The sequence below is a fragment of the Eumetopias jubatus genome, unplaced genomic scaffold, assembly GCF_037043125.1.
Source record: "Eumetopias jubatus isolate StellerSeaLion01/CBP00866 unplaced genomic scaffold, mEumJub1_p1.0 scaffold_5, whole genome shotgun sequence".
Classification (NCBI taxonomy): domain Eukaryota; kingdom Metazoa; phylum Chordata; class Mammalia; order Carnivora; family Otariidae; genus Eumetopias; species Eumetopias jubatus.
In genome coordinates this window covers 25,267,450-25,280,702 of record NW_028274811.1, presented here as the reverse complement: position 1 = coordinate 25,280,702, position 13,253 = coordinate 25,267,450, and the positions used below count along the sequence as shown (strand labels likewise).

General features: G+C 35.6%; 1 protein-coding gene across 12 annotated transcripts in view; it reads left to right on the top strand.

Moving 5' to 3' along the window:
• Positions 1 to 13,253, top strand: part of RAPGEF6 (Rap guanine nucleotide exchange factor 6) — a 209,555-nt gene that overhangs the window by 135,149 nt on the left and 61,153 nt on the right. For all 12 annotated transcript variants that reach the window (XM_028103455.2, XM_028103454.2, XM_088023257.1 and 9 more), the window contains 2 exons: positions 3,086 to 3,326; positions 10,091 to 10,248. In XM_028103455.2, coding sequence (XP_027959256.1) covers positions 3,086 to 3,326; positions 10,091 to 10,248 — 399 coding nt within the window. The remainder of the gene's footprint in view (positions 1 to 3,085; positions 3,327 to 10,090; positions 10,249 to 13,253) is intronic.

Sequence of the window (13,253 nt, the reverse complement as noted above, 5' to 3'; positions counted from 1 at the left end):
GTTCTTCTCTCTCCTCTTATTAATGTGTTCTATCACATTGATTTGCGAATGTTGAACCACCCTTGCATCCCAGGGATAAATCCCACTTGGTCGTAGTGGATGATCCTTTTAGTGTATTGTTGGATCCTATTAGCTAGGATTTGGTTGAGGATTTTAGAATCCATATTCATCAGGGATATCGGTCTGAAATTCTCTTTTTTGATGGGGTCTTTGCCTGGTTGGGGGATTAAGGTAATGCTGGCCTCATAGAATGAGTCTGGAAGCTTTCCTTCTGTTTCTATTTTTTGAAACAGCTTCAGTAGAATAGGTATTATTTCTTCTTTGAATGTTTGGTAGAATTCCCCAGGGAATCCATCAGTGATGCATATTTCATGATGAGAGAAGTTGAGCACCTTTTTTACATGTTACCATGTGTTTTTCACAAAGTCTTTTCATTTTCCATTTTTATATTGAGTTTTTTATTTTTCATTGATTTGTTTGAATGTGTTATAAAAAAAGCACAGTAGCTTTTTAGTCTTAAAGGTAACAAATATTTCCCCAAGTTGTCTTTTGACTTTTTATGCTTGTGGTTTGTTTTGATTGATTGTGTGTGTGTGTGTAAGTGTGTAAACGTACATACATATATGTAGAGACTGAGAAATTTTTAATCTTTAATCAGATTTATGATTATTGGGCACCTTCATTTCTGATTCATATATTTAATATTGCTCTTTAGTGACATTGTAATTACATTTACTCACCTTCTATTTTTGTCCTGAATCTTAAGTAATTTTTAAAATTCACTATTTTTCTCTTCATCTATAAATTAAATCTCTACAGTTTTATTTATAATTACATACACAACTCCAGCGAGAATATAAACTCTTTTGTACGCTCTTGAGTTGCCTTATGTACACCACAGGCAGGAATATCTGCAGCCCATTTAAAGATTTCCTGTTGCTCTTCATAGAAAATTCAGACACCTCACCATAGCATTTTTAGGCCCCTTGTCTACTTTGTTCCCTAGTCATCTTAATTTTCTTTAAGTTTCCTTTTGCAACAGGGACTTGGAACTTGAGATTTCCTCTACCTAGCATCATTCCTCCTTCCCTTCCCTTTGCCTAGTTAAAATCTACTCACCTTACTGAACTCTTCTTACACAGTGACTTAATTAGGGAGGATTTTCCCTTTCCTGCTACCTTAATCCTTTAGCTTATGTTCTTTCTGTACCGTGTATCTTAGACTTCCTGTTCTACAACAGGGGAAATCTGCCTGACATATGTTCTTCATAGGTCAGTAAATATTTTTTTGCATGACTGCATATCGATTTTAGCTCAAAAAGGCATTTTTACCTTTACCACATGGCTTAAAATAAAGCATAATTTTCAAAGGAAAGTAAAAGGAATTTATTGCTTTTTAATCAAGCAAAATATCTTTAAAAGGTGACTCCTAAAGATTTCCCATTATTTTGAAGGCAAAAAATGTGCTTTTCATAAACTTTCAGTATGCTTTGGTGTAATATATCATCCTGGTTGAAACTTTCAAGATGGTCCACTTTTACAACTGAATACCAAGCTATTTTATGTTGTAATGCATTAATTTTTAAGCCTTTGTCTTTTGGAATCTTACTTGTAACTCCTTTGACGTTGAAGGAAACTGTTATCCCCAGAACAACAAAAAAAGATCACAGTTCTCTGTTTTCAGTGGGCGCATTTATATAATTTACAGCTTTTCTTCAATAAAGGTACCAAGTAGTACTACTCAAAGCCAAACCTTCTGAAGACAAGCATGTTCAAGAATATATAGCTTCATTTATCTTTGATTCAGACCCTCCCAGACACCATGAGTCTTTAGGAAGCGGTTACTTTCTGTGTTAGCATTTATTTTTTTAGGTTTTTTGTCCCCCCCCCCCCCAGTAGTTGATCTTATTTAAGAATACATATTTAAAACAACCAAAAAATTTTTTCATGACATTAGTTAATGAAACATAGGTAATATAGGTTATTCTAACTGGAAAAGGTCACGCTAATTACTAATTATACTGGTTATGTAGTTACTAGATACAAAGTCTTACACAGATTAGTCTTTTTTTCACCTGATCCCAAGGAGGTATAGCCCCTCTCACAAGGTGAAAAATCTGATCTAGGCAAAGAGATTGTGAGACAGGCAATTCTTCCAATGTGCTTTCACTTTTCCTTAAGGATGAAATAATTCATCAGTTTTCCCGTTAACATGAAGTTCCCTAAGGATGATATGTTGTTTGCTTCAAACCACTGTAGTGAATGTTTCTTAGCTGAGTAAACAGTGACAGAATGCTCATAAATGTGATCTTGAGGAAATTGTCATTTATTATTAAATTTAGTACTTTTCATCTCTGGTAAAAACAGGTCCAGCCAAACTATTTTTTTTTTATTGGCTAAATTTTACAAAACTGAACCTGACTGCAGTACTTCTATCTCATCTCAAATGTTATATATTATGATAAGGAATAACATGTAAATAATAAAGTCTAAATACTTGTTTCTATAAAGTCTGAGTTGATTAGCAGTTTTATTGCTTATTATTATTACATAGCAATTATTGGTAAGTAGGAAGCCCTGGACTTTCCAAACATGCTACCTGCCCACTTCCGTTCCATTTTTGCCAGTGACTTTTTACCACTTTTGGATGATATCAGAAGTATGGTTAGTTATAAAAACTGAAGAGAGGGGTACCTCACTGGCTCACTTGGTAGAGCATGCAACTCTTTATTCTCAGGGTCATGAGTTCAAACCCCAAGCTGGACATGAAGCCTACTTTTTGAAAAATTGGAATATATTCTTAGGGGTGCCTGGCTGACTCATTTGGTAGAGCACATGACTCTTGATCTCAGGGTCATGGGTTTGAACCCCACGTTGGGTATAGAGATTACTTAAAATCTTAAAAAACTGAAGAGACAAGTGGATATGGCTGATGAAGGAAGGGTATAAATTTCATAATGTTTAATGAATGAGTCTGCAAGGCCAAGTAGTAGAAAGTGACTGTTTATCTTTCAAATTTGTTGTTCCTATAAAATCTTGCTAATGAGAAGAAAAGAAATGACAAGTTTATCTATTTATTTCCACAGTGTTCAAAGAGTTACTTAGTAGGACTGAACAAGAAAAATCTGGTATTCCTCATATTCCTAAAATTGCTGAAAAAAAAAGTAATCGCCATTCAATCCAGGATGTACCAGGAGATATTGAACACACATCACAGGAGAAAGGAAATAAGAAAATAAAAGCAAACACTGTTTCAGGTGGAAGAAACAAAATCAGGAAAATTTTGGATAAAACACGGTTTAGTATCTTACCTCCAAAACTGTTTAGGTAGGTAACACTAATCCCTCTCATGTAGGCCTTTTCCTATTGCCTGTAAAATTTTATTTGGGGGAAGGGAATTTGGGGTCAGTTTTGGTTTTTATACAACCAGTGCATCATACAATCTGTAAGTAACCCATAAATAAGAAAATAAATTCTCAGTATCTTTCCATCGTTTCTGTGACGTTACCAGTGCTAGATTATATGTTTTTCCAGTAGCTTTGTTTTGAATTTTAGGAAAGACTGCCCTTTTATCTTATGAAATCTTTTCTTGTGTGTTTTTGGTCTGATTTCAGTCCTTTGATCTATAAATTTGGACATCTTGGGGATACATTTGCTGATACTAGTTTTTTTGTCTTCTAAATCATCTTTCTCTTACTGTACTATTTATTCCTTCCTGAATTCTAAATGACCTTTTTAATCAAATCTGTTCCTATTTCTAAATTGAGATGTCACCAAAACTGAATGAAACTTTGAGATTTTAAATGTAAATTGAGGTCTGTAAAATACTTAGGAAATCAGTTCACTGAAGTGCCATGACTGGGAAAGAGTCTAGCATATATTATATCTATTTATTTTACATTATCTACTTCTTAAAGCCAATTACAAAAGTTCTAGTCAAGTTCAGTACTTAGCACATATAGGCACTCAATATTTGTTGAATAATTTAAGACAGTGAATGAAGGAAAAAAAATATTCACGCAAAACGTACTCAAAGAGAATATTTATTTGGCTCCTGATGCTTCCTAGCACTATGCCCAGTGATAATTATAGAGCTGAAAAGAGGTAGCCCCTACCTCTAAGGAATTCATATCACGAACCCTTTATTTTCCACACACTTACTATACACTAGACACAGTGTCCAAATGTAGAACTGTACAAAGATAGAGCAAGTTTCTTGTTCTCCCAAGAGTTGATGATCTAAATAGGGAAAGCAGACATTACAGAGTGATAAATGTTTTGATACATACAAAGGCAGAAGGAACAAGCTTGGTAGGTTAGGTAGAGTATATTTGTGTGTGTACATCTGGAGATGAAGCAGGAGAGTTAGGTAAGTGCTACGTTATGAAGGACTTTGAATATTATGCTAAAGATATAGACTTAATCATGTCATAGGAGGGAGCCATAGAAGCTCTGTTAGTTGTATTTGGTGGTTTGGGGTTGAATGTGCAGCACAGTGTAGTAGTAATAGCAGGGACACTATTAGAAGGCAACTTGGAAATAGGTAAAGGTCAACTCTCAACTTTTTTAAAGTTCAAAATCTCTAAGATTGCCTGATCAGAAAATGCTCTTCTTTTTGAGTTCTTACTTCCAGTCAGGAAACACATTTGTTCTTCATTTAATTTGGGGCTCACAGAGAATTGACACATCCTGAGCTTTGTTCTTAATGTCACTCATTTCTACAAAGTCTACTGCTCATTGTTTCTTAGTGACTGCTCTCCTTGAGGCAAGTAGTTTTATAAAAATAATTTTAAAATGGCTGAAGTTCTTTTAATATTGAGCATACTGTAGTATGACAGCAGGACAGCAAACACTGTAAGAAAAGTCTTACTCTCATAAGTGAGAATTAAGGAGAATAGAAGTGGGGCTAGCTCACAGTGTAAAGATGGCAGACAGTTTTGGATGACCAGAAGTCTGCAGGAAGGCAATGAGCAAAAGGGAATTGAATGGAGGACCAGAAGGCAGAAAAGAGTTCGCAAAGGGAATTCTCGGGAGGTAATGCCCTGAGTTCCATTGCTGGAAACCCTGGTAGATTTGGTGTAGAATACATATATCTCCTTTAACTGGTTTTCATTTTTGAACAGTGGCATAATTGTGACATGTGTTCTCTAGAACCAGAGAATAGTGATTGTAACTGACTATAGCTTTTTAGAGTCAGATTCCAACCAGCTATATTCAAGTTTCAGGCAGCTAACTCATCTCCATAGTATCTCCTTCAGGGAGTGGGAACTGGTTTTACGCTTGGATTCTCTCTTTGGTTACAGTGGGAGACATGGAAATTAATGTAGCCAGGAGCAGTCATTTGAGTATTTTCAAGCATTATTTCTTTATATTGGTACCCCTAAAATGAAAGATCTAGTAGAAATAGTTAACTAAGAAGGGAATTTTTTTTTCATTTAGTGATGTATTGAGTTTCTTGTGCCAGTAGGAGACTTGGCTATGAATGCAAAACATTAATAAAAAACTGCACTTCAGAAGTTAATATTAAACTATCTCTTCTAAATGTGTTTCAGTAAAGTAAAATGCTAATAATTTCAGACATATAAATGCCAAAAAAGCAAACCCAAAAACCAACAGGTTATTTTAATAGAAATCATAAAGGTTTTCTGCTGGAACCTGTTTTGCGTAAAGAACTGATTTGTCAAACTGGTTGCTTAGCGGTTTTGAGAATGAATGTATCTATTTCTTGGCACTTTCAGGTAACTTAATAGATAAAAAATCACTGAAACTTCAATGGAAAAATAGGCAGAGAACATGAATCATCTGTGCTGCATCAATAGTAACCCAGGATACACAATTTATTCTTAAAACAGGGTACCTTTTGTTTCATCATAGATTGACAAGAGAATAGTCAGGGCCCCAATTGATAACATCAGATAGATAGCTCAGACAGCTGTGGAAATATGAAATGATGTAACCTTTCCATAAAGCATTTGGGCATTTTTTTATTGAGAGTTTTAAAAATGTTCATACCTTTGAGTCATTAATTCCATTTCTAATAATTAGGTGAAGATTTATATACAGATAATACTACTATGAGTAGTATTATCTATAATGAAACAAAAAAGGAAATACCCTAGATGCCCAGCTATAATAAGGGAGTAGTTAAATAGATTGTGCTATATTCTGTAAAAGTAACTAGAAGAAAAAATGTTGATTGTGATTTTCTCTAGGGTGTTGTGGTACACGTAATTTTCTTTTCCTTGCTTGTTCATGGTATTTTTAAATTTTTCTACTTTGAATATTTTTGAAGTGAGAAAAAAACTTTAATGAATTTAATCCCACAAACCTGACAGTCTCCTGTGTGTCAGGCTCTTTGGAAGGGGTGCTTGGTCTCTGCCTTTTGCAGCACTCATTCATAGAAATACTGGAAGGAAGAATATCTACATCTGTCAGATAGGCAAAAGAATTATGAAAGGAAGGAAGGAACAAATAGTTGAGATAAGAATAGATAATTCCCCAAATCCCTAACTGTAACATAATTTTAAAATAAAATTATTCTGAAAATTACAAGTGGAAAAAAATTTATTAATTTTAATAACCTCTGTGAAAGACAGAAATGGGTATTTATTGACTTGAGAATATTTCACATTTAGGAAATCTGATGTCCTATTTTTTTAAATCACTCAGCTTTTAGTTTTTTTAATCACAAATTGCCTAAGTAACAGCTTCATATTATTCTTTGTAACAGTCCCAGAAGTAGACTGTCTTGTTTGCTTATCAGAAATTACTTTTTCTCACCATCTTTTGTCAGCATACTCTGTTTGCTTTAATATTGGAATTATTTTTTATTTGCATATTGATATTTACATAGCCTTTTTAGTTTCATAATGTGAAACTAAAATACAATTTTATTCTAAGTAAATTTAGTGTTGGGGAATTATTGAGGAATTTTTCAAAACTATCTTGTTTCTGTTACTGCATCATCATCTCAGGAGACTGTTTTGGTAAGAAATGACATAATTATTTGCAATGGGCTTTATCAATTCAGCTTCCAAAAAAGCATGGATATTTTGCTAATTAGATACTGTTTCATTCGTGTCATAGCATGAGTTGTACGTAACATTAGTGTAGTTTTCATTTACACATGCTCACACCTCAATTACCATGAATTTGTAACCAGCTTTACAGTATTATATCTGTACAGTCTCTGCTTATTAAAAAGCAGAGGTAATGGTAAATAATATCAGTAAGAGAGATAAGGACTTGTAGTGTTTCGTGCACTTTTCTTAGTCTCCGTAGTGAATTCCATCTTAATGCAACTAATACAGCCAGTTCCCTTTAATAGGAAATTACAACTTTTTAACATTGTTAAAGTTGCTTCTACTGCGATTATTAATAGGATGGGCTAAGCTTTTTAACAGTTTGCTTCTTTGGATTCAGTTACTTGACCCTCTGTGTTCAAAAATAGGCAGATTTGTTTTCAAAAGTCTGTTAAATTAGAAAGCCTGTTATATTTAAAAGTATTTTCCATATAATTTAAATTGTTGCAGATTACTTACAAAGCTCTTAAGTACAGTTTCTGTGAAAGCCGCCTGCCTTTTGTTCTCATATCTAACCTTAAAACATTTAGCTTTGATCTTTAGCAATGCACAGCAAATTATAAGGAACCAATTTAACATGAGCACAAATTCCTTATCAGATAATATATTTCCTTAGCCTTATTTCTGTCAGATTAGACTGCCTTCTCTCCCCAGGTAAATACTTCCTGTTTCTGTAGTGCCTGTTATATCCACCCTGCTTTCTCTGTTTTTCAATACGAATTGCTTAAAATCCTTTCTAGGTTTGTACTGTTCTTTCTTAATTTTAGTAAAAGTACTTTACTGTCTTCTTAAAAATTGGAATTGTATTTTCCTCTGTGCCAAAATATTCACCTCCATAACCTGATTTAATCCTTAAGGCAGCCCTGGGGGAGAAATAGTCACATTTTTAGATGAGGAAACTAAGGTCCATAAACAAAGAAATTTCCTTGAGGTCACATAGCTAATAGCCCAAGTTTATATGCATAGCTGGCTCTTAAAGCACTTACTTTTGTTCCCTTCCATGTCTTCATGCTTTCCCCTCACTCCTCTGCAGCCTTGCTTGTCCTAGCTCTGTCTTCCTTGTGTGGCTGTTAGCCGTCCTTTAGCTGTTTATTTAACTGTCCTCCGCACTTCATCTGGCATAGTTTCCTAATCTGCCTAAGTCCTATTTTTTTTTCTCCTAACATATTCTGGATGTATCCCCTACTACTCATTTAATCCGTTCCATGGTAACAGGTAAGTGTTCTTTGATACCTCTGTATGTGTAACAGGTAACTGGGTAGAATACTACATTGAATAAAACAGATGAGAATTAATGTTAACCTAAAGGATTGGTTTAACCCTTAGAAATAAACGGTGTTTTGGTCATTGATGCTAATGGAAATCTTTTTCATTGCTGTCCTATGTTTGTATAGGACTGCTTCATTTATCCTATGTTTTGTAGGACTTTCTGGGATCTCTAAAGTTTAAATGACAGAGTTAAGTTTCTTTTAATTTTTTCTCTTAGATGGATTTAGAGCTGCCTGTGTAACAACTTGAAAGTATTTTTCTCATTAAGTATAACTTAAATATAACAAATGTTATTAAAAGCAGTGATTCAAAACCATAAATCTTTTCAAAGGTGCACAGGGTTATTATAAGGTCATTTGGCAGTAATGCAGCTATTATCTGTAATGAATGAAATTCTGGGGTGTGGAGTCAGGGTGGCCTTGCTAGGCCTTATGCTGACTTCCCAAGTGAGGAAGACACTCCCTTCCCTCTTTCCCGGTCTTCAAGCCCAGAGCCTCTCTGGGGCCTGAGAAGGTACAGGTGCACTGTGGCAGGCCTTGCTTGTCCTATGCTTTCTCAGAAGCCTAGAACACAGGCCTAGGAGGTTGCTGTACCCTCTGGAGCCAGGCAGGAAGCCACAGATTGGATCTCGCGTCCCACACCCCTGCTGAGTTGGGGGCTGGCTTCTCAACCTTTAAAGTAGTGTAGTTTAAAAGAGGGGTGTTCTGTTTGCTTAAATATGGCCATTTAATTGATATTTTTGAAACCTTTGAGGGAATTAACTTTAGATGGCTTGCTTTCTGCTGTGGTTTTGATGTTCTCATCTAGAGAATAGCCAAATAATTAGACTTGAGATATCACACAAGAAATAACGCGTCCTTAGAATAAACTTAAAAGACTGTAAAATTCTGGGGCGCCTGGGTGGCTCAGTTGTTAAGCGTGTGCCTTCAGCTCAGGTCATGATCCCAGGGTCCTGAGATCGAGCCCTGCATCGGGTTCCCTGCTCTGCGGGAAGCCTGCGTCTCCCTCTCCCACTCCCCCTGCTTGTGTTCCCTCTCTCGCTGTGTCTCTCTCTGTCAAATAAATAAAGTCTTTAAAAAAAAAAAGACTGTAAAATTCTTTTTCCTCTATTTTGATTTGTGGTCCTCTCTTTCTTCTTTCTACTTGTCATGTGTACCCAGTGTTCACTGCTCTTCTGTTTTCCATCTTCCTGTTATCTTTTCCACATTTTCACTGGTTTGGGCAGTTCTCAGGTTGTTCATATGTTTAAAGACTTCTCTTTGTCACTTGGACCTGGCCCCTTTGTTTTCTACAAGCTGCTGGGTTTTTTTGGTTTAGGTTTAGATAACCCAACAGTCCTTTGCCCAGAAGATCACAAACCTATTATGCTGAAATTGCAAACTTTGCTATGGTGTGGTTATACATTGTTGGATACATATATTAGTGTCCACCAAAACTGGATGATCCTAAAGGCTCCCGAAACATTCAGGCTTAATTTCTCTACCAAAACCAACAGAAACTCAGTATGACTTTTTTTATGGTGTAGTAGAATTACTTAGATGTATAAGTTAAATTTTTAGTGTAAGTAAATTTTGAGTGTCTTCATTATTATAGTTGTCCTATTTTTTTAATTGCTGTAATAGATCTATATAATTTTTTAAGTCACCACTTTGAATTGGTCTTATTATGCCTCAGTATACAGAGGAAAGAAACGTTTGCCATTCAGAATTCTCAAATACTTTTTGTGCCATTATTTTGAAGTGACGGAGGCCTGAGCCAATCACAAGACGACAGCATTGTAGGAACAAGGCACTGCAGGCACAGTCTGGCTATAATGCCTATTCCTGGAACACTCTCATCCAGCAGCCCTGATCTCCTGCAGCCTACCACCAGCATGTTGGATTTTTCTAATCCTTCAGGTAATTTTTGTTTGTGATTTCATATAGCCATATTGGTACTAAAGTGACAAATTAGGTGGTTGAGCCTTGTGTATCAAATGGTAGATTTGCTTGAATCCCTCTTTTATCTCAAGGTTATGACTTACTGCAAAAATCTAAAGAGAACATTGTCTTTTTGTATAAGCTGGAATGGTACTTGCTACAATATGAAATAGAAGTAGAAACAGAAAAGAGATTTCATTTAGGTGTCTTTTGGTAACCCTTAGAGCAGTGGAATGAAAGCAGGGATGCTCCTTCTCAGTCAAGAAGCAAGTTATCCAGGGTGTGGAAAGGATAAGGGAATTTATTGTAGTCTCAGTGGCCTCACTTAACTTCCTCTGTGGTGTACTGAAATGTGTTAGTATTTTCTGGAAACACTGACTTTCCCCCAGCACCTGAAGCTAAAGCTGTTTTATTGTCATGTATTATTAATTAAATATACTATAGCATCTTTTCATTTGTGTTCAGATTTTGGGTTTAAACATCATATGGGACATCAAGTTAATTTTTCCGCATCTATGCATGCCCAGGGGCAGAAATTGTTACTTAACAGTATAATACAAAATTTCATTACAAGGAAGAAAAACTTTAAGAATTATTTGTACATCTATCTGTCACTTGAAAGGATTTGAGATGACTTTCATCTCAAATGAAATGTAAAATGGTATGTAAAAGACACACCTAAAACTGAGATGTGTAATTGGGTCCAAGGAGAAGAGAGAAAAAAAGGTAGCTCTACAGAGACTGGTGTCGTGATTCAGCTTCAGTTTTCATGCTGAAGCCCCTAAGTGTCAAAAGGGATGAAACTCAATTACATGAATCTCAGTATTAGAAAGGAGGGAATATAAGTGTAATAGTAAGGTTTATGTTTCATTATAGCAACTTGAGTAAAAACTGGACATAACATAAAAACACAGTTCAGTGAAATTCATTCTGTACATTGGGTTTTTTAAAAATTTCAGTTGCCTCTTAATTATTAGCGAGTACGAAACCCAGTAATCTGTCTTTGACACATCCTTCTCTTTATGTGACTACTGTCTTCTTCCTAGAACAAAGATTTTAATGAGTCATTACTTCGCTTTAGGAATTTCTAGTGATTTTTATGTTAGTCAAGGTTCAGTCTTAAGATAGAAACCACTCTAGATACTTAATCAGAATTTAGTAAAAGGGATTGTTGTCAAGGTGTAAAGTTAACTATGTACCTAAAATGGTAAAGAAGCAAGCACTAAGGTATCACAAAGGTAGGAAAAGTGCAAACTGGATTCATCTTCTGGTACATGAAAGAAATGCCACCACAGGGTGAAGAAGTGTTGCTGGGGTGGTACAGGAAGAAAAAGCCCACAAGAAGAAAAGCAGCAAGGCTTTTCTTCCTTTAACCCAACAGTTGCTTTTGATGCCCCTTTTTGGCATAACTTAAGAGGTGGCCAGTTGGCAAAGAAGAATGTGGTTTGCAGAGTCTCAACCCCATCATGACAAGGCAGAATGGATTTGTAACATTACAGCAATAACATAATAATTGTTAGTGTCCAGTTTTCACAGCATGATTGTAAACCCCCTTTCTAGCCTTCTCTTCTGCCATTCTCCCACTCTTACCTCCTCTGTCTTTCCTGAGTGTGGCATGTACCTTCACAACTGTGATTTCTTTGCCTGTGCTGTTTGCCGCCTTTGGTGTTCTCCCCCTGCATATCCCATGAATTTTTTCTTGTTCCGTGATAGCTCAAGTGTTACCTTATCTGGGAAGGCAGTCCCTCCTTTCCCAGAAATCTTTAGCACATTTTCATTGTCTTATATTGCTTTCAAGTGGGAGCATGGGAATTTATTTTCATGTCTCTGTGTGTGTCCCACAGCAGTATGTTCACAAATGAAATATTATTACACTACCAAAGCACAAACTAAGTATGCATACTTTCATAAGATGAGTATTTAGGGACAGGTGATATAAATGATGTTTATGGCTGCATTTTTGTCAGAGGCATATCTAGAAGTGGGGGTGAGGAAATAAGGGATGGTTGTAGGGAGAGGGACAGAGAGCAGTCAGTTGGGGGATTTAGCTGGGGGAACAAAGGGAAGAAATTGGAATTTACTAAAATTTAGAGACTGTAAGCCCCATTGCACTGAAATTCAGATTTTTTTAAAGAGGAAGTGCTAGTCAATTTGATTGATTGCACAGTTTGCTCATTGAAAACATGGAAGAGCCAAAGATGCTCTTATAAAAACTATTCAGAGAGGGTCTATCTGCAAACTCAGTCCGCAGCCTGTGTCCGTACCAGCAATATAAAAGAGCACGTATAAGATAGGTGTTTAACTTACAAATTATATTTTTAAACTCCAAAATGTGCACCTTTATGAAAGCACTTTTATGGTGCTGTTTATGTTGAACGAAATACTCATTACCAGTTGATTCCAAAATCCTTTCCTTAAATTATATATGACAGTGCCAAATTTTAAGTTCACTGTGTATGTCATGTGTGTATATTGCAGTACATGTGTGACATCAGTCAAGTCTGATTAACTTACTGGTGATCTCAGCTATGTTTATGCTGCTTGTGTCAAGTTGTTAGAAGGTAGGGTCAAAGCTACAGAACTGTTAATAGTAGTTTGCTTTTGATTGCTGACTATTCTGTGATTTTGCTTTGTTTTCGCTGCCTACAGCTGTTGGTTTTTACTGTTAAGTATCTTGAAAACCGACTGTGGTATTCCACTGCTAAATTTCTGTGTAGTGTTTTATTATTTTTAAAAAGTCATATGATACAGAATTGAATAAAGTAGGAGCCAAAACTTTTCTGTCCACTCTACAAGCTTGCCAGTGTAAACTGGTGTGTATTCTTTTCAACATTTTCTTTGAATAGATAAATTTTTATAGTTCTAGAATCAGAGTACACGCTGCTCTCTAACTTACGTTTTGGAGGAATTTTTGACCTAAATACTAGATTAGGCCTAAAAGAACTCATGACCCAAAAGATTGTAAAACTGGATTTTTTTTTTAA